This window comes from Micropterus salmoides, unplaced genomic scaffold (assembly GCF_014851395.1).
Source record: "Micropterus salmoides isolate LMB-PRFRI ecotype aquatic unplaced genomic scaffold, ASM1485139v1 Ms_hic_scaffold_17, whole genome shotgun sequence".
Taxonomy (NCBI): Eukaryota; Metazoa; Chordata; class Actinopteri; order Centrarchiformes; family Centrarchidae; genus Micropterus; species Micropterus salmoides.
In genome coordinates, this window is record NW_024040817.1 from 13,152,818 (window position 1) to 13,175,712 (window position 22,895).

A 22,895-nucleotide genomic window follows, 5' to 3' on the forward strand; every position below is an offset into this window, starting at 1 on the left:
ATTTGATTACATTTAGCTCTAATGCATTTAAAGTGAAATAAATGGGGATTTAAGATGACACCTCCACTATTTTCTTGGGCCTCATTTAGAAGGTGAAAATCTAGTTTTAATACCATTATTTCAGTTTATCTTGCTCTTGCATGCATATTGTTAGTTAACTAACCACTACATATGAGTGTTATGGTTTGCCTACTACTTACTTGCTGAAAACAGATCCTCCTTTGACAAAAAATATGAGTTGTTGCAATATTAATAATGAGCCAATGCTTCTCGGGTTAACAACTTTTTCCAGGAAGCTGTGTTTTCCCTGTCTACACCTTTGATTTGGACAGAGAATTACTGGCAGAGTTGGACATCTTTCTTTCACTTCATCTCTTATTATCCCCAGTATAACATCAGCCACATCTATGTTGCTCTGTGGCCTGTAAATGCCACCTGCTGGAAACAGTCTTTATGGTCGCATCACTGAAAACACAACAATCTAAATATTATATACAAACACAAAATTACATGGGATAAGGTAACTTTAAATCCCATTACAAATGTTTGGCTGCTGTTTGTTAGGGTAGAAGAGCACATCATGTTGTAAAGCCAGTGAGCAGATTTAAAAACCTTAGAACGACACACTTAATACAAGAGCCCAAAGATCAACTCATGAGCTAATTTATTAAACTAGACGTGATAAACAATACGTATAAAAATAAAAGAAAATAAAGCTAACACAATCATTCAGAAAAAACAACTGCATCCCCCAGGTCCTTACTGAGTCCAGTTTGGGCTAACTGTTACTGCACTGTGTGAAAATGCATTGCGTTTGTTGGCACAACAGAAAATACATGTAATGTATGATAGTTACATGGCAGCAGACTTGTGATGTCCAAATTTCATGTGTCATGGCAAAAGCAGTTATATACACTAACCATACCGTATGTACAGAATCCCAAAACCTCCTGTTTTCTTCAAACAGACCCACTGAGTTTAAAATATGTGAAGGCCTCTAACAGAAGGGAAACGATCAGCTTGAAAGGTGGCAAGTTTTGGGAGAGGAAACAAGGACATTTCAAGTAGAAAACAGCACCATGCGACGAAAGCAGAATTTTAAACTTGATAAAACCCTCAAAGAGTGTCTCTACTGCCCGTGTGCGCGCATGTAAAATGGATTAGGTTAATCCAAAAGTGTTTTAAGAGTTTCCCAGCATGGTCATCCCACAGTCAGCTCCCGATTCGGGGCAAGCCTCCAGTCGAGCCAGTCTGCTCTGCTCCAAGGCAATGGCCTCGGCCGAGTGCTTACACTTCTCTGATCCACACTGACAGGTGAAATATTTGCTCTTAATGTCCCAAAAGCGGTCTCCATAGTCGAACCTAAAGAAACAGATAAGACCAGTGAAGTTAAAACTATTTGTTTAGTTCTTAATCAAAGTTACAGCCGGATGAGGCTTTAGGCAGATGTGTTTCTAACAAATAAAAACCTTACAGGCTCATTGAGAATTAAGAAAAGACTCTTATACTAGATATGAGGTTCATGGAACTTAAAATAGAAATATAAATGTAAGAAATAGGGTGCATCTGGAATTGAGGAAGAAGTGAAAGAAACATAGATGGGAGGATGTACAGGAGGGGAAAGAAAGTCTCAACTTCGCACCCCAGCTCTTGTCCACTGAGGATGTCTCTGGAGCTGAAGAAGGCGATGCGTGGAAATCTCAGGTCCTGGTGCAGCATGAACACACGTACTGGGATGAGGTTTGGGTCACACAGGTGGTTGATAAAGCGGCTGATGTTGCCGTAGTAACGGGCATCGATACAATACACCTCCCCGTCCTTTACAGAAAACAAGAGGAAAAACGTGCATCGTGTTAGAAACCCATCGCCATGCAGACAGAATGTGCGTAATAAACAAAAACTACACTGTCAGGTTTATTTTGACACCTTTATTATCTACCTTTACATGTGTAAAACAAACTCATATTTTATTCTGCCTTTTTGTTTCATTGATAATGTGTGACTTGAAATAGTTTAGCCATGCTAGTGACTTGGCTAGCTGAAATGTCCAAAAAACTATTGAATGGATTTCCATGAAGTTTAGTAGAGACATTATTATCCCCCCCCGAGATAACAGTAACAATTTTGGTGATTCCTTAACTTTTCCTTTAGTGCCATCATCAGGTCAAAATAATAATTTGCACAATACTTTGATTTATGATAAAGTAGGAATGGCAGTAGCTCAGTCTGTAGGGACTTGGCAAAATGGGACTTCAAGTCCAGCACAGACCACAGAACAGAGTGTGACCAGCTCCAGTTCACCTCCTGGGCACTGCCGGGATGTGAACCCCTAACTGCAGATGCAGCAGATTTCCAATAAAAGGCACATAATGTAAAACTGATACACACATTTTTTTGGATGGTCTTGCTTGTTTGTTTCGGAAGGAGGTCATTTATAAATGTTAAAATTTATAACTGAAATGTCATGAAAAAAGAGAAAAGGCTGTCTGGTTAAGATGAGAAGTAACACAAATGGTCCTTTTCATAGAAGATGTTATCTGAAGGTCTGTAAGCTAAAACATTGGGAGGTTGTTCTCTAGCTCAGCCGTTGGGGATGTATTCTGTGTATAGACTACATGAATTCACGTAATACTGTGGATTCATGTATTGAATTCATATGGCATACTTTGTTATACTGGACACCATATGCTCTCCCCTGTGTTTTCCCTCGCGGTCATCTCTTTTTTTGCCTTTTCTATATCGCAGAAACTAAAAAAAGGAAGAGGTTCACCTTGTTGTCCAGGTCAAACAGGTAGGAGTCGTCTTCTCTAACATCTGCCTCGGCGTCAGAGATCAGCTCCCCGACATATCTGTGTGGACAGGGGGAAGAAGCTAAATTTCTAAACTTTGACTTCATATAAAAGCAACCTGTTGTGTGCCTGATGGACGGGCCTCTCTTACTCGCAGATGAAGCTTCCCTGGGGAATATCCTGCAGAGCTCGAACTCCCCAGCCCATCTTCTCTGTCCTGTAGAGCTGAAGGCGAACTCTGGGGGGGAATTATTGATGGTTCAGATTATAGTGACCAAGACGACAATTATAAAAGTAAGCAGATACTTGTCATGCAAGTGGCAATAACTAGATGTTTTATTTATTTATCATTAGTGTTTTACAAATGTTGCCTTCAAAGAGATTCCTTCCAGCCAGTAACTTCACAAAGGTAGTTTAATTGATAGGTTGGTCATCTGTGAAGTCGGTTGCTACAATAATTCGTTTTCTTTTAAAATGACAGAAGTTATACTTAAAGAGGTGGTATTATGCTCATTTTCAGGTTCAAAATCTTAATTAGGGGTTGTACCAGAACAGATTTACATGGTTTAATTTTCCAAAAAAAACACCATATTTTTCCTCATACTGCACATTGCTGCAGCTCCTCTTTTCACCCTGTGTTGTATGCTCCGCTCTTGAGCTACAGAGTGATGCATCTTACTTACTACTACTAGCCAATCAGACACACACACAGCTTTCTCTTTTTTAAGTTAAAACATTTCAACATTACTCAGAATGTAAACACAGATAAGGGGTATGAAACCCTTCCAGCTGTGTTTTCCTCTGCCGTTGTTGCTGCAGCGGTCTGTGTGACGGTGGGAGCAGAGGGCTCTGTGAGCGGGTGGCTGGCCGGCCTCACACGCTCCTCCTACGGGTTGGCGCAGCCTTCCCCCGCAGCCACTTGCGGAGCTCCTCAACTCCAAAAATATTCAAGCACATTTTTGTTTTCCGCCATCACTTCTCTAAAACTGTCAATATTCGAAATCTACACAGCTGATTTCTCACCTCAAAACTTCCTAGAAGTGGATTTAGTGATGAGAGTCCATATGAAAACTTTCTGTTTCTGGCCTCTGTCTGGTGCAGCAATGATAATGCAGTGAATAGAAAATATTCTCTCACTCTCAGCAGTCTGTCATCTTTTCATGTTACATTTTATTATCCCACAGCTCTTACTTGATGCCTGCCTGCACCACCCTGTTCTTGCATGTTCGATAACAGGAACACGCCATGTTGCATTCAAATATGAGTGGAGGCTCGATTTTGTTGAACTCCTGGAGCAGCCGCTGGTCCTGGAAAAATTATAAATTAAGATTAGTTTCACTCCTTCAGTTTCTCCTGGAACTAATGAATCCTAGTCACTGACCTCTTGGATCTTACTGACTTTCAAACAAAACCTCATTAAAATTACTTCTAACAGCAGATTATGCAGATATTTTGCTTTTCAGTCAAAGTTAGTTTCTGCTGATTAATCTTTTCACTACAAGTTTTCTGAGCAGATTACTTTGATGATGTGGTTGTAAAAAATGTACCTTGTCATACCAGCAGCGGATACTGAGCTGTCCACAGAGGCAGTTACTAGATGAGCAGTCATCAGTGCAGCTGCAGTGCTGAATAAGAGATAATTAAAAAAAAGGCATGAGATTCATTTTTCATTGCAGATAACATAACTGTGCGTTTCTGTGACAGAAGTGAAAACAAGAGCCTGATTTATATTTTACCTGTAAGTGTGTAATATTGCGGTCTATGTTCATTGCTGAAGTTTCACAGTTTTCCGAAACATATTTGTAGTCTGACGGACAGCCTTCATCATCCACTGCGTTCACACAGGGAATCGGTACATTCTCATAGCCCTGCGCAACGTCACTGGAACGACAACCAAGGAGTTACATCAGGAAGTTATAAAACAGGAAACAAGAGGAAGAAATATCTGGTTGCCAAGCTTATCATCTGAAGACAAAGTTCCATTAAAACAGCTACCTGCAGATGATTCTTTCAGTCCGAAGCATGCGGTTGGTTATTCCCCTTCTCAGCTTCCTGTTGATCTGGAGTGCCACCCACACCGGCGTGTCAGCCCGCGCGAGACTGAGAGGCGTGTCTCCTTCCCTGTTCATAATGTCAATGTCGGCACCCCTGGACAGGAACAACCTGCAGAAGAAATAGAAAAATCCACACAATTGTACCCATCACTCACTGTTTCAAAGTCTGAAACTGTATGCCACAAAATCGAGACATGGATTCAGTGACTCACACTGTGGGCTACAGCTTTTTTTAGCCTGTATTTTTTACATTTTAAATATTAGCACCTTTTAAAGTATTCCAAATTAGCCATTAGAAGTTCCTGTTTGCAATGTACCCATCAATGTACGGAATACTATCGCTGGATTATTTAAATACTGAAGAAAAGTTAAAAATGGGATGATTCTCAGGCTAGTTCTGGAGGTATAAAGGAGGGTCTTTTTTCGGTGAATCAGAGATAATGATGTCTTTGGGATGTGTAAGTCACTCTGAATCTAAAAATATGTGCAGTACACCATGTGCATCTTCAGATTTAACTGAAGCCGCTTTTCTCAAGAATAATTAAGACTCCCAAATCCCATGTGTTCCCTTACTTTGTTGGTGGAAAAGGTATTACACCACACATTGGTGGATGTGTGCTGTGGCTTCAAGTTAAAGCAAAGGAATACATGTGACTCGTACATTAAAATAGGCTACAGCTTGTGATTGGCATCGACTCACGTAACACATTCCAAGTAGCCCTCTCTGGCGGCGATGTGGAGCGGCGTGTCTCCATGTATGTTCACTGAGGCAAGGGAGCACCCGGAGTTCAACACCAGCTCTGCTATGTCCACACTCCCTGCATACGCAGCCCAGTGGAGACACACGTTCAGCTCCTTAAGGGAAAGAGAGGACTGTTTAAAGTAATAACCTGAAATATTTTCATGCAACTGCATCCATTCAGTCTCTGTCAACACTAGCTACAAGGCGACAGAGCTGCAACATGAGAAGGCTCCTCAAGCATTTTTCCCTTTCTGTATTACCATTTTAGTCTGACCTCTTAATGATATCCTCAATTCTGTCTCTGTTGTGAATACTGAGATATAATATTAATGTTGAAAGCCATTCCTGTTGTACTCATCTATATGATAAAAGTGATAAAATAGTATTCATTTATTATACCTAGGACTGATTTGTTGTTAATGGACAACATGGATTTCTTGAATGTCAGATATAATATTAACCTATTAAAATTAGCTATTCACAAAGGAATATTTTTGTCTTCAAATTAAAAGAAGTTTGTCATTCCAAGAGTTTCCAAAATAAAACAACATTCTTAAAATAAGAACAAGATATCTAAGTAATAAAAAGGTAATAAAAATTAAAGTTAATTTCAAAACACTTCACAACACAAGATATGTACCCTTGTAATGAGTTTTTGAGAATTAAGTTTAATTGGAGTGGGAAGTTAAACACAGGATGGTTCTACTCCTCTGAATCAATGCCAACATTGAAAATTTTTTCAACAATATTTTCAACAATTCGAGTTGAAATGAAACAGTGTTTCAGGCTAAAATAAACAAACGCATACACATAAACACACACATACACTTAGTGTACAGTGCTCCAGTCTAGCTTTGCTTTGGTATGCAATGATTTTTTTCAAATAAAACGTTCTACAAACCTCAGTGTTCAGTGAAACTTACTTTATCACTAATGGTGACATCAGCTCCTCTGTTCAGCAGTGCTTTTATCACATCTACGTGTTTGTGCTCTGCAGCCCAGATGATCGGCGTCCAGCCACCACTGTCCTGAAACGAAGCAGCAGGAAGAGTTAAAAGTCTAGTAACGCCGATATCATGCACATATTTATTGCATAAATATCAGATAATGGTACAGTGGTTGATTAAGCAATGTTTATTTTGATTAGTTTTCACACACTTATGCAGAATTATCTCGTGGACAGATTTGTGGTCTAAAGGAATTTTGTAATGATACTGAAGTGGTTTCTAGGCAGTGCCAAAACATATTCTGGGGTGGATTTCTGATTGTTTGTCAAAATGGTTCAGGGCGGGTTATTTTGTTAAAACCCTATTAGTTAAAATCTTATCACAGCAATGCAAAGGTTATTTGATGGCCCTAAAATACAGAGATTTTGGCTCTTCCTTTACCTGTGCGTTTACATCAACCTGCCCCGTTTCCAGAAGCATGTTGACAATTTCCAGGTTTCCCTGCTTGGCTGCGTGGTGGAGGCCAGTATATTCATCCTCCTCCTGAAGAACAAGGACGTAAACAAAGACTGAAATCCATATCAACCAAACACCTGACAGTTGACATTTATGTTTTTATTTGAGCCACTAACAAGAGACTCACAACATGATAGACGCAACTACCGTTCTGGACCAGGTAGTGAGCCACCTCAACGTGATTGTTGATGATCGCTTCCAACAGAGGAGTCCTCTTGTCTTTGTCTTGGGCATCCACTTGAGCACCGGCCTGTCAGTATACAATCAAAAGGCACAAGGCCAGGAAAGATTTTAAAAGCCAAAATACATACACAGAATAATAAGCTCGGTGTTAAATAAGAACCCTCTGTCAGAGATCCATTTTAACTTCTGTTGCACACTTTTTATCCATGTTTGTTCACATTATTTAAAAAATGAACCTTTAATAACAGCTTGGCCACTTTGCGGCAGCAAGCTGTGAACACAACATTGATATATTACATTTTAAGTTGATATGGCGAGATTGTTAGCAAATGGTTGCTGATTTACACATCCAGCCATTACAAAGCAACATTATCATTTATTTTAAACCATGTTTGTGGCAACCTGGCGAATGCAAGACCAACACCCACTCATTTTCAGCTCTGGTTTTGGTCTCTGCTCTAAAAGATTTGTCACTCTTAAGCTGCTAAATACTCCACTGTGTTCACCAACTAGTTGCCAAGTTTGTCTCTCTGCTGTCTGGTGCTGAGCAGGTAGTGTACAGCGATGCTATGACAGCTGTGAGAGTAATACAACAGTAATATTTAGGGCCGGAAAGCTAAACAATGAGCTGAAACAGTATAAAAGCTCCATAAAGCAGTGAGGAGAGGGGGATAATTCTCCGTAGGTTCATCACTATGAGCAACCCTTTTCCCATTGTTTTCAGATTGTCATTTGATACATTTTTTTAATAAAATATGGATTATAGCTGCTTTACTGAGTGTACTAATCACAGAAAAGAAACCAACAAGACAAATGCTAATAATGCACTCAATTTCTCACCTGTACGAGAATGTAGCAGATTTCCAGCAGACCTCTCTGAGCTGCAGCATGTAGAGCAGAGCGCCTGTTCTGAGAGTCAGGCTGGTATGTTGGATCTATGCCTTCCACTGAGATGCGCGCGCACACACACACACACACACACACAAATTTACTATGATCTTGTCTTGGGTCAACATTTCTCAATTAAAAATATATACATCAAAACATTTAACAAACCCAGACCGTACTTAAAAGTTGAAGATCATGATACAGACATATAAATGAAAAGTGCAAGTCCATTGCAAGGCACTCACTCAGCATGAGCAGTACTCTCTGCACCTCTCCTTGCTTGGCAGCAGGGTAAAGCTGGCGGGGGTGAAACCTCAGTTTCTTCTTCCTGGCAAATCAAAAACAACAAACTACTGTGTGTTTGCAACAAACTGTTCTAATTGCAATTTTCTACAGATAGTGGTGATGCTCGAATTGGGATTTTATGAACCACTGCTGCACATCAGTCTCTGAACTGCTGGCACAAAAACATCTTTAAAAGAGTAACATGTACTTCTTGCACGACACTACATAAAATATCCTAAACAATATGATTTAGAATTAAATAGTAAAATCTCAACTTCAACCTTTCGGTGTCCTGTGTAAGAATGGCCTTCTGCAGCGCCGCCCTGCTGGGTCCAGGTGGAAGTGCACTGGGGCTGATGGGTTTCCCATTCGGCATACAGAGAGAAGGCCCCACGCTGTCCACCCCCTCCTCTGCTGGAGGGACGGTGGCCACAGATACTGCAGAGGCTACAGTCTGTGGGGGCTGTTGCTGCTGCTCCACTGCCAGTTTTACCAAGCCATGACTATGCATACGTGCACTGGAATAGGCAGGAGGAGGTACAAAGGTACAAGGGTAAGAAGAAATTAAGTTGTATATAGTTTAATTGAGACAATAATTCTCTCACATGTCATCTAGTCTTACCTGACGGGTCTTTCGGGCATCTTCCCGTCCTTCATCCCTCCTGTTGAGGCTGTGAGGGAGGGTGCCGTGGGCAAAGATGGCGGCAGAGACGGGGTGGTGGTGGAGGAGGCTGACATTGTGACGACGGTGTTCGCAGAGGCTGTAGCCGAGCTGAATGAGGGGATGGTGACTTCTTGGGCCTCTGAGGCGTCTTCTCCGCAGTGGGGGCAGAAAAGCATACCGCCACCGTTTGATCTGCTGCGGCCTCCGCCCAGCACCGTCACACAACCCCGGTGGAAACGGTGAGCGATGCGCTGGTCTGGGCAGCACTCAAGAAATGTGCCCTGAAAAGAGGAGAATCGAGGAGGAGAAGGAGGAAGAATGTAAGACATTGAGGAGGACCAAGAGGAAAAGAAGAAAGGATATAAAAAGGAGGATAATGAGAAGAGGAAAGTAGGATATAAAGGACAATAAAGTAGGATATCGAGGAGGAGAATGGGGAAAAGAAGGTAGGATATAAAAAGGAGGATAAAGAGAAGAAGAAAGTAAGATATAGAGGAGGAAAACCAGGAAAGGTAGGATATTGAGAAGGAGAAAGAAAAAATAAAGTAGGATTTTTAAGAGAGTGAAAGCATGAATATTAATTTGAAGTCACATTTAAGTTATAGCTTGAATACACTGTCTTTTTAATGATGGTAGTAGGAGGTTTGAACCCTCACCGCTATGCAGAAGTATCCACACCCAGGACAGCAGTGGTGTTTGACCATGTGTGAGCGGTGGATGTCACAAAGCACCATGAGGGACACCCGACTGGACGGCCGCATGGTTTCCCCTTTTATAGTCCGATTTGTACAAGCCCTCAGCTGACAAACAGAGCAGGAGAGACGAGATTATTACATTTACATGTGGCGTAAAGGAAAGTTATCTGAAGAGCTTTATGAAGTATCACGGAGCAGCAGACTCAGTTCTGCAATCCAAACCTACACAGAAAACAGGAATCTCATCATATCTGGCGCTACAAAGGCAAAATAATATGACTGTTCTCTGGTAGTCAAGTAAACCTTTATCATGAATACTGCTGTTGATCAGCATTTCTATTAACCTGACATTTAATATTTTATTTCACGACACAAAGCATAATCTTCAATACCCATTAATACGGAACTAGTTCAAAAAGGGCCACATGTACCTGCAGAGTCAACACAAACAAAATAAAAAGCCAAGGCAGAGACAAACCTCTCCATTGATGCTCTCAGTGGCCATACACTGTCTGCTGACACGGTGGCTCGTGCTGTCGACTCGAGGAGCCTCCATCCTGCAGCTGCACAGAGGAAGCTCCTCCAGCCGCTCTGTGTCTCCTGCATCACTTCCTTCTGTGGAACGGGGAGGGACAGATTTAAATGTTTGTGGTGTTGGATCCAAATAAACCTGCAATTTGTTTTGATAATCAATTTATCTGCTAAGTAATTGCCATTCTCTGGTTTTGCAATGTTGAAAAGGATTATAAATAAAACACTTTAGTGTCACAAGAAATCTGGTGAGGCTGCTGCCGATTTTTATGGCCCTGCAATTTAAAAAAAAGATTTGTTAGTCCGACAAAACTAACTATTTGAAGATGACAGCTATTTTCACCTTATCTTATAGACCAACAACAATTATAGATTAATTTAGAAAATATCTGTCAGTAATCAATAATCGTCAAAGGCCTAATTAATATTAAATCTGAGTGTACAGAAGGTTTTGTTATTCAACTTAAGATATTAACAGTGCAATTTGTTGTTAGGCTGATATATCCTTACACTGAAGTTACACAATTATTTTCACAATTGATTAAACTACTGATTACTTTCTCAATTCATCAATTAATTGTTTTGTCTCCTTTTTAATCTATCCATTATTCTAAAACCCAAATATATTCAGTTTACTATCATATATCCCAAAGAAAAGCTGTGACACAATGAATCGATTGTCAAAACAGTTTAAGTGAAATCTTTTCATTGTCCCAAAATCTCTCTTTATCGGGAAGACAGTTGCTCTGTTTAATGATACTACGATACAGAAAAGGATAAGGGAAGGGCAGTTAACCTTCAGATTTTCAACCAATTCAGATTCATCATAAACCCACCATGAGGAGGAGAAAGTGTCAGACTGTCAGCAGCAACGATGTCCAGAGCACCCAAGGGAACCTCTGTGTACTCAGTGGACCTTCCTGCTGAGGACAAATGATAAACTATGAGCACTGGAGATACATGGTAGAAAATGAAGAAGTTTAATGGAGGTAAATGTAAAAATATATCAAACAACAATAAAAAGTTATTCACCCATCTTATACCTTTTATTGTTTTACAACACTGAATCAAATTCAGGCTTTTTGTCACTGATCAACAGAAATGTTAAATTAAAGTTAAAAATCTAACAGTAGCCTAGTTGTACCTTTGGCAGTAATTACAGTGTGTTTGTGGACAGGTGTGTACCAGCTTTGCACATCTAGACACAGCATTTTCTTTTTTACAAAACTGTTTTGCACCGACACCCAGGTTTGGGGTCTGCTCTCAGATTTACTGTCAAATCATATTCTTTCCATTTTTTTGAAGACTGCCCTTACTGTACTCCCAGAGATATTCAGTGCCTTGGAAATGTTCTTTTATCCTTCCCCTGACTGGTACTTCAATAACCATGTGCTGAATTTGTTTGGGACACTTTGTCTTCATGATGTTGTTGTTTTATTTGGCAGGAAATCGGCAAAGTGTGGTCAGTTTCCAGACAGGAGGAGGATTTTCAGCTTAAGTAACTTGTCATAACTTGATTAGACCCAGGTAGTCTTTCAGCGTATTATGTGGCTTGCCACTATCTGACTGGCTGCACCAGTGATGATTTAGGTGGGCCATAGTAAAAGGAGGTGAACAGTTGTATAATGTGTTTTACATTTTAATTTAGATCACATATGTAGAGATTCGTTTTAACCTTGACATTACAGACTTTTCTGGTGATAAAAAATAACTATATAAACATTATTCAATGTTCTTCATTGTCGTGGGAGACCAGCATGGTTTTAGTAAACTAGATAATGTCACTCACCTCCAACTGTCTCCACCACATCAGCAGTGTTTCTGTCTTTGTCCTGGTCTGGCTGTGGCCATAAAGACTCCTCACTCTCTTTTATACTCTGGACCGCTCTTGGTGTCTCCGACTCTGAACTCTACAAGGGAGAAACTCTGTTTGACTATATAATTGTGACATCTGAAGGGTAGAAAGGGGTAAAAATTCTGTGCAGTTTTTTTTTTTTTGACAAAATAAAATTTATATTAAAAAAACTTTTCCCACATAAAGACTTAACTTGGGCGGGCTGGTATTACATTACAAGATGCGGATACCGTGGATATTTTACAAGCACAGACCAGGTAAAGCAACAGCGAATACACCAGTGCAGATGTCATTCAGTACTACGTTTATATCGATTTCAGAAAAATCCTTCAGTCGAGGTCTATGTCTTTTTTGTGACTTTATAAAAAAAAATACTGCTGATGGAGAAAGTCAACAGAGCAAACACATACAGGGTGAGAGAAATAGAAAGGTGGAGTAAGACAGTGTGTTTGCAATAAGAGACCAGAGGTGTAGGTGTGAGCGTGTATGTGTGTGTGGGGGGGAGAACTTAAGGGAAAGGGAGCAGATTCAAGTAGTGAGTAAACATTATCCTTTACAATTATCCTTTACATTATCGCACGTGTTAATGTTTCCGTTCAAAGCGTGGTCAGAAGGTATAAGGCCGGGGCGGACAAATTTATCTACAAGTACAAATAAAGTAACCTGCAAACTAAAACAAGTTGGAGAATGAAGTAGAACTAAATTGGTGAAATAAGAGAAAACCAAGAGAAACAGAAATATACCCTGCTAACACAGCAGATTCTTATTGGACAAATTTTAAAACTTTTCGGGACTTGAACACTCTGAAACTGCACAACTAACTATTTTTGATGTTCTAGATGTAAAAGCTAATTTTGTTTCTCTCATGTTTATTCAGAAACTTGTTTTGGTGTCGAGTTAATGACACATTTGATCTTTTATTTTTGGAAGAAAAGACCAATAACAGCCGAGCAAGTGGTGTGCTCCTCCCAATCAGGCGTAGGAAGAAAAGGAGTTGTTCAATTGAAAAAAAATAAATAAAAAAATCTGTCACTCATCTTTAATATAACCTGTATTTTCAGGCAAGTACAGGATGATACAACAATTGTAGTTACATTTACACTCTGATAAGACAGTAAGAGATTAGTGTAGCTATAAGTACATAAAGTTATTATCAAGCTAGTAAGATTAAATCACTCACATGGTCTGACATGTTCACTGATCCCTCTATGTCTTCAGTGTGTTGACTTGCTCCATCCTCAAACTACACAAGAAACAAAAGGAATACAAGTTTAAAAAATATCGTGAAGCACATATACACAACATGCTTTGGCATGACAATAAGTCATCACTTTTAACGGTCAATACATTTGAGCCTCCCACCTTTTCAGAATCTCGTGTGGACCGACTGGAAATCTGAATTTTCTGGGCTTCCTCCTCTGACTTCCCCACACTGCTGTTGCTCTTCTCTGGTGCAGTCTTGGTAACAGGCTCCACCTTTTTATGGAATAACGTTTCTTCCTGAGTTTTGACAGAAATCAGAAAAGACGTTGGCAACAACATTAACAACTGAAACCTTATGTTATGTGTAAATGATATACACGCAAATACGTAACGTTACCGAAATCTGAGCATTGTCTGGAACCTTCTCAGACTTCTCAGGTGTGCCATCAGATAAATGACCCAGTTTCCTTCTTTTTGCAACTATTGGAAACATGAAAATGCAACATAAACCATGACGACAGGATGAGTTACAGTCCCCTCCAAAAGTATTAGAACGGTAAGGCAAATTCCTTGTTTTTTGTTGTTCACTGAAGACATTTGGGTTTAAGATCAAAAGATGAGTATGAGACGAGAGTTCAGAATTTTAAGCTTTCATTTTCTGGTATTCACATCTAGATGCGTTAAACAACTTACAACTGTTTGTATTAGACCACAGCATTATTAGGTGAGTTAAAGTAATGAAACAACTAATCTTAAAATAAATAACATTTAATATTTGGTGGCATAACCCTTGCTTGCAATAGCTGCCTCAAGCCTGCGACCCATCGACCAAACTGTTGCATTCTTCATTTGTGATGCTATTCAAGGCTTTTACCGCAGCTTCTTTCAGTTCTTGTTTTGAGGTGTTTCTCCCTTCAGTCTCCTCTTAAGGAGGTGAAATGCATGCTCTATTGGGTTGGCAAATTTCAATCTGGTCTTCCGATTCTTTCTGCTTATGAGTGGTTTGCATCTTGTGGTGAGGCCTCTATATTTCTGCTCTCTGAGTCTTCTTCCAACAATGGATTGTGATACCTTCACCCTTGCACTGTGGAGGTCATTGGTGATGTCACTGATGTTTTGGGGGTTTTCTTCACAGCTCTCACTATATTTCTGTTTTCCTTGGCCAACCTGTTCGACGTCTGTTGCTCAGTACAGCAGTTTCTTTCCTTTTCAGGACTTTCCAAATTGTTGTGCTTGCTATGCCCAATGTTTGTCCAATGGCTCGGGTCGATTTTCCTTCTTTTCTCAGCTTGACAATGGCTTGCTTTTCTCCCATAGACAGCTCTCTGGTTTTCATGTTGGTTTATCCTCTTTAACAGGAAATGCAGTCTTTATAGGTTTGAACCAAGGATGAAAACTTAGACTAGTCATGCGGAGCTATTTAATGTTTGGACAATCAACCTAAAAAGGCAACACCTGGGCAACAAGAAACATCTGTCAGTCACATGTTCCAATACTTTTGCTCACTTGAAAAATGGGTGGGTTCAAACAAAGGGTGATATGTCCTGAGTTGTTTAACACATCTAGATGTGAATACCACAAAATGAGAGGTGAAATTCTGAACTCTTGTCTCATACTCATCTTTTGATCTTAAACCCAAATGTCTTCAGTGAACAACAAATCAAAGGAATTTGCCTTACCGTTCCAATACTTTTGGAGGGGACTGTATAACTTAAACAAGGCACTGTAGCTCATTGTTACTCATAGCATTTGATTATTTTACACAGGCAAACAATATTTTAGTGTGAATATTCTACAGCCACTAACCAGATTCAGAATCAGAGGAAAGACAGGCAGATGACCCTGAAGGTGTTACAGATGCAGCAGGTGCCTCAACATTGCTCATCTGTCAAATAAAAATGGTGACTTAAAAACAAACGCACTTTTAATGGTGTTACTCAATTCAAGAAACCAAACACTGGTGCAAAATCAAAACAGGAGCTACAACATTTGATTTTACTCACGCCAAATGGAAATGCTACCTACTTACTGGAGATGACATAAGCTCACCTGCCCTATTGGAGGCCTGTTCATGGTCTTGCGGGCCCGGTGGATTTTGGGTGGGGCAGGAGAGACAGAAGGCGATGAGGAGGCTGTGACAGAGGAGGAAGAGGAAGAAGAGGAGGAGGAGGAGGAGGAAGAGGAGGAGGAGGAAGGAGAAGGTGCCAGGACAGATTTACTGCTACCGGGCCCAGAAACACTCATCTTTGCACGGCCAGGGGACAATGATGAAGACGTAGAAGGAGAAGAGGAGGGCAATGATGGAAGGGACTTTGCTGCGTGTCCTGTAAAGAGGTATAAGCAATGACTGTGAATTGCTAGGAAAATATCAACATGTTTATCTTCCACAGCAAATGAGATGCTATCAGCTGTCTCAGTCATTTTCATATTTAGTGTTGTCCAATGTTAATATCCTACTTAATATATTATTTACTGCTGAATTTATGCATCTGGATCAAATAAGCTTGCTCAAATGAAGAACCCCCGCTTCAGCAACATCAGTGAAATCCAACTGGATCCAAGTCTTACCTGCAGCAGGTTTGTTTGGGGAGGAAACAGGTGACCATTTCTCACCATCCTCTCCAGCTCTGAAAGCGTCCTTCCCAGGCTGCTGAGATGACAACATTGATGGCATCCCACCCATGGGCTCTATCTTCTTGGCAGCAGCAGCTGTGATGGAGGGTGCATTATCTGGAAAAGTTCTCCATGAGTTTATACAGGTAGTACTGACAAAAATCACACATTAATTCTCTGCATTTGTGTATCTAAAATGCACAGATTTCAAACATTAGTATCTCAATCCATGAGCTGTAGCGCACCTTCCTTCACTTGTTGACTTGGTCCGGCTAATGACTCTGCTGGTGTTTCTGAGTCATTTCCTTCAGGAGGCTCCTGGCAACAACAACAAATAGCATGAAATATATTGTCAGAAAATATTACTCCGTCCCTTTAAAGGGTGACTTATAACTGACTGATAACCAACATAACTACTAGAGCTATGGATTCATTGCACATTTATTCATTTATAGCACTGAAACTTCAGGACTGTGATCTTCTACTGTGTTTTTGAGAATGAATCAGAAGAAACACAGAGGTATACTTGCCTACATTCACAGACCACTAATATAAACTAAGTACATGTTACACCCTGCTGTTCTCATAGGTATATTGCAACATACATCTCCAAAAGCCCACACTTTAGAGATGGAGCATGTTGTGTTAAAATATATATTCCCTAAACTTGGGTACCCCAGGCCTGACAGTGTCTTTACATTTACATTTATTCATTTACCTGACGCTTTTATCCAAAGCGACTTATTGCTATATATATCAGAGGTCGCACGCCTCTGGAGCAACTAGGGGTTAAATGTCTTGCTTGGGGACACATTGGTGTCTCACAGCGGATTCAAACCCAGGTCTCTTACACCAAAGGCATGTGTCTTATTCACTGCGCTATCACCACCATATGTGCAGGACTGCAGTTCTGATATCAGCTGTTCTCATTATCACTGGCTAGACCAGTGCAACACTTAACAAAAAAACTTAACAGCATTACAATGGATAACTACCATGAATAAAGACAGATAACTCTTGTTTGTGGGTACATTGACTCTATAACAGAGCTGCCTGGTTAAACATTAGGACACTAGAAACCAAGAACATACTGTCAGTGAAAACCCATTTCCCATGAAGGAAACAAAAATCATACGAATCTTAGTGTTTTCTTCTCAGTTAAATGAGAATCCTAATGGTAACGTCTGTTACCGTGTTTGTAACTGCCAATATTCTGTGTTTAGCCTTTGGTCGCATTTACATGATCAATTTCTGCCTTCTGTACTCCAAAATAAACTTCTCAACCAATGGCTGATGTTGTCTGATGTTACGTCAGGTACCGCCATCAGTCAGTCGGCCCATTCATGCTTTTTACACAATCCAAAGTAAAGCCCTTCCGACAACAATAGTCCGTAAGATAAAAAAAGGAAGGTACATTTCTACACATTAACTGCTTAAACCCTTTCAGCATGGGTTACCTACTTACTACACAGTTCACAGAAAGGACAGTTTGTCTCAACATTTTGCTTTGACAACAGCGAATAATACACAATCCCCATAACGCGATTAAAAGCAACGCAAGACGATGACTTTATAGTGCTGTAAACAGCCAAGGAATCGATAAAATAAGCAATAAAACACCATCAAAAGCTAACGTTAGTTAACACACAACTGTTAAGGCTAACGTGGCTAGTAGTGTAGCACAGCTTGCAACAAATACCTCTTATAATCACCAAATACAATTATTTTGCATTGTGGCACGCTGCAGCTTTAGTGACAGTGTGTTGCTATGTAGGCTAATGTGTTTACAAGCGGGTAAACTAACGTAAATGTCATTATCATGCAATTGTGTGCAGCAGTGGCTTTGCTAGCTAACGTTACCTTTGTCGTTGTCTCAGATGCCGACATGTTTCCCGATGAGCACCAACGTATGTAAACGTGGCTCGTCATCGCCTCTAGCCCCGCCCCCTGTGTCATTGATTTAAAAACTGCTGATCAGAAGTCAGTGTGCGTGCGCTGATTTTACGGCTAACCGCAGGCAGAAACCTCCCACAAAAACCGATTCAAAGTCAGTTCAGTCCTCTGAAAGACCAGTGGGGTCGTATTTGTTGTCACGGGATGCGCTTCCTCCAAAAAAGAGGCCAAAAAGTAAACAGAAATCGAGGTAGCTTAGTAGCTAATAGGGATGTGGAAGTACTGTTGGCTAACGTTAATTAACGACTCCTTAACGGTAAACGGTTGTCCAGTTGAAACAAACCCAGGCTTGTTTTTTTAACAAGCCCAGAAGATATTTAATAAAAAGGAAAGGGAAGGTGAGTTTGACGAAATCTGGGGAGCTTTTGTTTGTTCTGTGGTAGCTAACTACTAGCTAACGTTAGCTAACGTCCAGAGAAGTGGGTAACGTCAACATAGGCCAGAAGGAAAGGAGGGATAAGTGGTGGAAATAAGTTGTGTGTTACGATCGATTTTAACCTCTTACAGCCAATCACAGCAGTCTAATAAATAGTCTAATTTTATTGCAGACTCTACTACAAATTAAATACATGTAATGTTGTTAGTCATTCTTGGTAGCTTCTTTCACTCCCATATATGATACTTTTCATTGTCCCTCATGTCAAAGCTGGCGATTTATCGATATAGTGATGTGAGACTAGATACCACCTAAGGGCCAATTACTATATTAAATTGCTACAAAATGTTGTGAGTAATAGATTTGTGATACAGCTAACAATTTGTCTCTTCTTAGTCTTAAAGTAGAATTACAGATTATACAGTCCTCTGAAAATAGGTTATTTCTGTTCAACATGAATAAATTGCCAATAATTGGTTCTTATTGTTTAGCCGTCATATAAACGTTACTGTTATTTTTCTCACAGGCCATATAACTGACACAGCAGCAACGTCAAGCACACTTGTTGCATCTTGAGGCCTAAAGCCCAAAACTGAGTGAGATGTGCAGCAAGCGTATCTGCTGAAAATCAGATTCTTGCCAACATGTTAGCTAAGTTTACAGTGTATGCGTGAAACTTGTTCCTAAAAAAAAAATAACCCAGATCTCAAATTGGAAGAAAAACTAGCTTTATATCATGCTTTGCACCCTGAGCATTTGACTAGACTCCAACTATTCAAACATAAACCCTGTGTGAGCTCTTCATAAACTGTCTTGAATCTTTGTGTTTTTCAGGTCAGGTGGCCATGACATGAGCAACTTTTATTTGCGTCGTCATTTTGCATTTTCTGTCAGCATTTTGATCGTCTAATTTAAAGATTACCTCACTGAGATAGTTGTCATGAATACTTCGGCATTTCTCCTTTAGACGAGATGGAAATGCTGTGTTTCCGGTTACCGGGCCACGGGGACACGACCCTGAACCACATGAATTCACTGAGGTCTCGTCAGCACTTCTGTGACATCACCATTGTGGCCAGCAACAACCAGACATTCAAGGGACATAAGGTGGTGCTGGCTGCCTGCTCGCCCTTCTTACGGGACCAGTTCCTCCTCAACCCGTCCCCGAAGCTTCAGGTAGGCAGACTACCAGATCATCATGTCTGACTTCAACGTTCATCTGCTGAGTAAAAATGTTGCTTCTTTATGTTCCAGGTGTCGATGCTGTACAGCTCCACAGTGGTGTGTGATCTCCTTCAGTCTTGTTACACTGGCGTCCTGCAGTTTAACCCAGAGGAGATTGTCAACTACTTGACCGCTGCCAGCTACCTACAGATGGAGCATATTGTGGAGCGCTGCCGAGGAGCCCTGAAGAAGTATGTGCAGCTGAAGAACCCTAGTTCCGTGAAGGTCAGTAATCAAAAACAATTATTTTAAATGGCTAACAACAACAGATTTTCTCTAGTTGATACATGTTGTGCAGTGATGGAAAATATTACCCCCAGTTTGATTCTTTGGATTTTTGCATATTTTTAAGAATTAATTTGATTGTACGTTTATAGACAGTCAAGTTTGTGTCTTTCATTTTCCTGTAGCATGTAAATCAAAGTCTTCAATGTAACATAAATCTATAAACTTGTGTTTGTTCTAAAATTTTATCTTAACCATGGGTTAGTACGTATGTGTTTTATTATTTTGTGGGGTTTTTTGTATGTTGCAAAAGTAGTAATTTTCTAATTAACATCTTCATCTTTTTTTCCCCCCCTACATTTTGTACACACAGTAACACGTTCTCAGCACTTTCATAGCTTGCAGTGATGCAGTTTTTATAGGTTCTTAGCAATCCCACAATCTGTTTCTCCCATTTCTTCCTCTAGAAGACTTCAGAGGAGGGCCAAACTCGACCGGTGATAGTCAGTGGAAGCATTCATTCTTTTCCATCCTCATCTCCTCCCATGGACAGAACCTCCCCTGTGCACCTAAACAGTCCTGTAGTACGCTCAGTGGAGGAAAACAACGGCGATATGTCTGCACAGGGCAGCAGTCAACAGCTCGATGACAGTCCCTTGGTGGATCAGCCATGTATCAAGGTTTGTACATGAAAGAACAACCTGAGAACAGGGTAGAATTTAAAAATCTACAGTATTCATGTTAATCAGAATTAGCTTAAATGGCCAGGTATGTGTATACATATGAGGAATTTTACTCCGGTCTTACTCTCGATGTACATACACAGAAACAAGCATAAACCAAAAAAAAAGTCTGTTCATCAGTCAAAAGGAATTTAATCAGCAACAATTTTAGTAGCCATTGAAAGTGATTTACCAAGACAGTGATGCAGAATATTTGCTCAGATGCACTGCTATCACTGTACATTTGCTATCTTATTATTTTGGACTGTAGGTTCGACAGAGCAAGCGAGTTTGGGAAAGTGTGGGAATTTCGATTGACACTTTTTACAGTTTTTCAAAACTTTATCGACACTACACACTTTACTCAGTCTTCATTCATGTTACAGGTTAATACATCAGATGAGGAGGAAGAGGTCAGACAGGAGGACTATGATGTCTTCAGAGTGTACGTCTCCGAAGAAGAGCAGATGAACAGAGAGAGGGAGGAGGAGAGAAGAGCTCCCTCTGACGGACCTCAAGATGCGTGTTACCCAGAGACAGAAGGTGTCATGATTGGAGGGGAAGGTGGCGAATATGACTTGAATCCGGTAGAAGAAGATCTCAGCACTGGGGGACTTTCAGTAGATGGGCTCCGCGCTTTCAGGCGCAGGCTGTCTGACCCTAAAATTGGCCGGGGCCGAGGGAGAGGCAGGGGGCGGGGTTTTAAGAGGAGAAGGTGGGTGTCAGCACAGGACAAAAGGCCTCCAGGCCTGGATCTCCACCAGGATTTGTGGTATCTTGCAACTGCAGGGATGGGAGGGAGTTTCGGGCTAGACTACACCCAAGAAGGGCTTAAGACAGGAAGCTATGTCTCAGTTGAGCTCCCAGGGTTAGACTTCAGCATGGGCGATGCTCAGGGAGAAAAGGTCTCACCAATGGATGCCAGTAGTTTGACCCAGTATGCCCCAGAGGAGTCTAATTGTTCTGCTCGTGAGGGGAGTTCAGGTTTGACAGCTGTTGGAACAAATGAGGGAGGGGACGAGTCTGTGGCAGTGGTGGGATCCACTTCAAGTGTAGCTGGGCCTGTAATCTGCGAGCACTGCGGCGTGACGTTCCCCTCGGCCCACTCCCTAGCCATCCACTCCCGCTCCACTCACTTGCTGTATGCCTGCCCCTGCTGTGGCAAACACTTTCACCACTCCGCCAACCTCACCAGACACATGGCCGTGCACCGAGGCGCTGGCAAAACCCACCAGTGCCCCCTGTGTTACAAGACTTTCACCCAGAAATCCACACTGATAGACCACATGAACCTCCACAGTGGCGAGCGGCCACACCGCTGCGCATACTGCCACGCCCGTTTTGCCCACAAGCCTGCCTTACGACGGCACCTGAAGGAACAACACGGGAAAACCACGGGTCAGAACTCCCTACATGAACAGGAGGAGAGGGAGAGAGCGAGAGGAGTCGCTGGAAATATACGAGAGGAAGAGCAAGAATGCCTGGTTACTGAACGAGTGTCATAGGCCAGACCAGTAAAGTGTCTGAACACCTGAAGCTCATCGGGCTCAACAGCTTACTACAGTTAAATTTGGCTGAGTGAAGAACTGTGAGATCAGTCTGTTGGCTGTAAACTGACTATGAGGCCTTAAAAATCTCAGACTGTGTACAATAAAGATCCTTTTGCATTCAAACATGTATAAAATATAAAGAACGGGTGATGGATGTGGGTTAAAATGACTGCGAGTGCGTAGTCCTCCACTGTCTTACACTGATAACGGAAGTTTCACAACAGACATGTGAACTTCTCATAGAAGGAAAAGCACATGTTTTACTAGTAACATTAACGATGTGCCCCAGTGAGTCATGATAGGGTGACAGCACGCACCATAACACGATCCTGAAGCAGAAGCGGCTAAATATAATTCAGCCAGCATTCATTTTATTATATACACCTGTGCTTTTCCTACTGTGACAAGCGTCGTCTGTGACAAGACGCCTGTGGATTTTCATGTTTCAGAGAACTGTTTGACTCACTGTAATCTTCAGCGTGAATATACGTATGTAATACATGTTCAGTGCTATGACTGACCGCAGGTTAAAGAAAAGATGATGTAAATAAAATAAAATGGAAAGCAAGTCTTTTATGTGTATTCAAATGCATTATATTAGTACACCCACACAGGCATTTTTAATTATGTTGTCTAATTAGACCTATTGTCTTGAAAGTGTCTCCCAGTGATATCTTTCTAGCTCTGTTAGTTTTGCTGCACTTGTTAGGGCTGTTAACATGATGAGTAGATGGATTACAATTACAAAGACAGGAAGAGTACAGGAAATGGAAACAGGAGGTTTGAGTAGGAACCTAAGATTAAAATGTGAGGCACATGTCACGATAAAACATCACGTAACATTTCATGTGCGCCTGAGATCCAGTGGAGGATACCTCAC

General features: G+C 40.9%; 2 protein-coding genes across 7 annotated transcripts; one reads left to right on the forward strand and one right to left on the reverse strand.

Moving 5' to 3' along the window:
• Nucleotides 1–631: 631 nt before the first annotated feature.
• On the reverse strand, nt 632–17,914 carry ehmt2 (euchromatic histone-lysine N-methyltransferase 2). 5 transcript variants are annotated; one of them, XM_038725102.1, is made up of 28 exons: nt 17,826–17,914; nt 16,211–16,283; nt 15,921–16,061; nt 15,402–15,676; nt 15,159–15,237; nt 13,750–13,832; nt 13,512–13,649; nt 13,330–13,392; nt 12,084–12,204; nt 11,131–11,217; nt 10,242–10,378; nt 9,725–9,868; nt 9,027–9,349; nt 8,686–8,922; nt 8,365–8,447; nt 8,072–8,178; nt 7,176–7,298; nt 6,974–7,075; nt 6,509–6,613; nt 5,544–5,716; nt 4,785–4,952; nt 4,526–4,670; nt 4,337–4,414; nt 3,981–4,096; nt 2,941–3,027; nt 2,771–2,849; nt 1,643–1,818; nt 632–1,362 (listed from the first exon to the last, which is right to left on the reverse strand). In XM_038725102.1, the coding sequence occupies exons 1-28, from the start codon at nt 17,892–17,894 to the stop codon at nt 1,182–1,184; spliced, it is 3,693 nt and encodes a 1,230-aa protein (XP_038581030.1). In that variant the 5' UTR covers nt 17,895–17,914; the 3' UTR covers nt 632–1,181. The 5 variants fall into 5 exon arrangements, with proteins under 5 accessions (XP_038581030.1, XP_038581027.1, XP_038581025.1 ...); XM_038725099.1 differs by having other exon boundaries at nt 11,131–11,214; nt 15,921–16,082; XM_038725097.1 differs by having other exon boundaries at nt 15,921–16,082; nt 17,826–17,913.
• A 106-nt stretch (nt 17,915–18,020) lies between these two features.
• LOC119907370 (zinc finger and BTB domain-containing protein 12-like) lies at nt 18,021–22,586 on the forward strand. 2 transcript variants are annotated; one of them, XM_038725104.1, is made up of 5 exons: nt 18,021–18,256; nt 19,262–19,470; nt 19,549–19,743; nt 20,211–20,423; nt 20,852–22,586. In XM_038725104.1, the coding sequence occupies exons 2-5, from the start codon at nt 19,267–19,269 to the stop codon at nt 21,968–21,970; spliced, it is 1,731 nt and encodes a 576-aa protein (XP_038581032.1). In that variant the 5' UTR covers nt 18,021–18,256; nt 19,262–19,266; the 3' UTR covers nt 21,971–22,586. The 2 variants fall into 2 exon arrangements, with proteins under 2 accessions (XP_038581032.1, XP_038581033.1); XM_038725105.1 differs by having other exon boundaries at nt 20,214–20,423.
• Nucleotides 22,587–22,895: the final 309 nt, after the last annotated feature.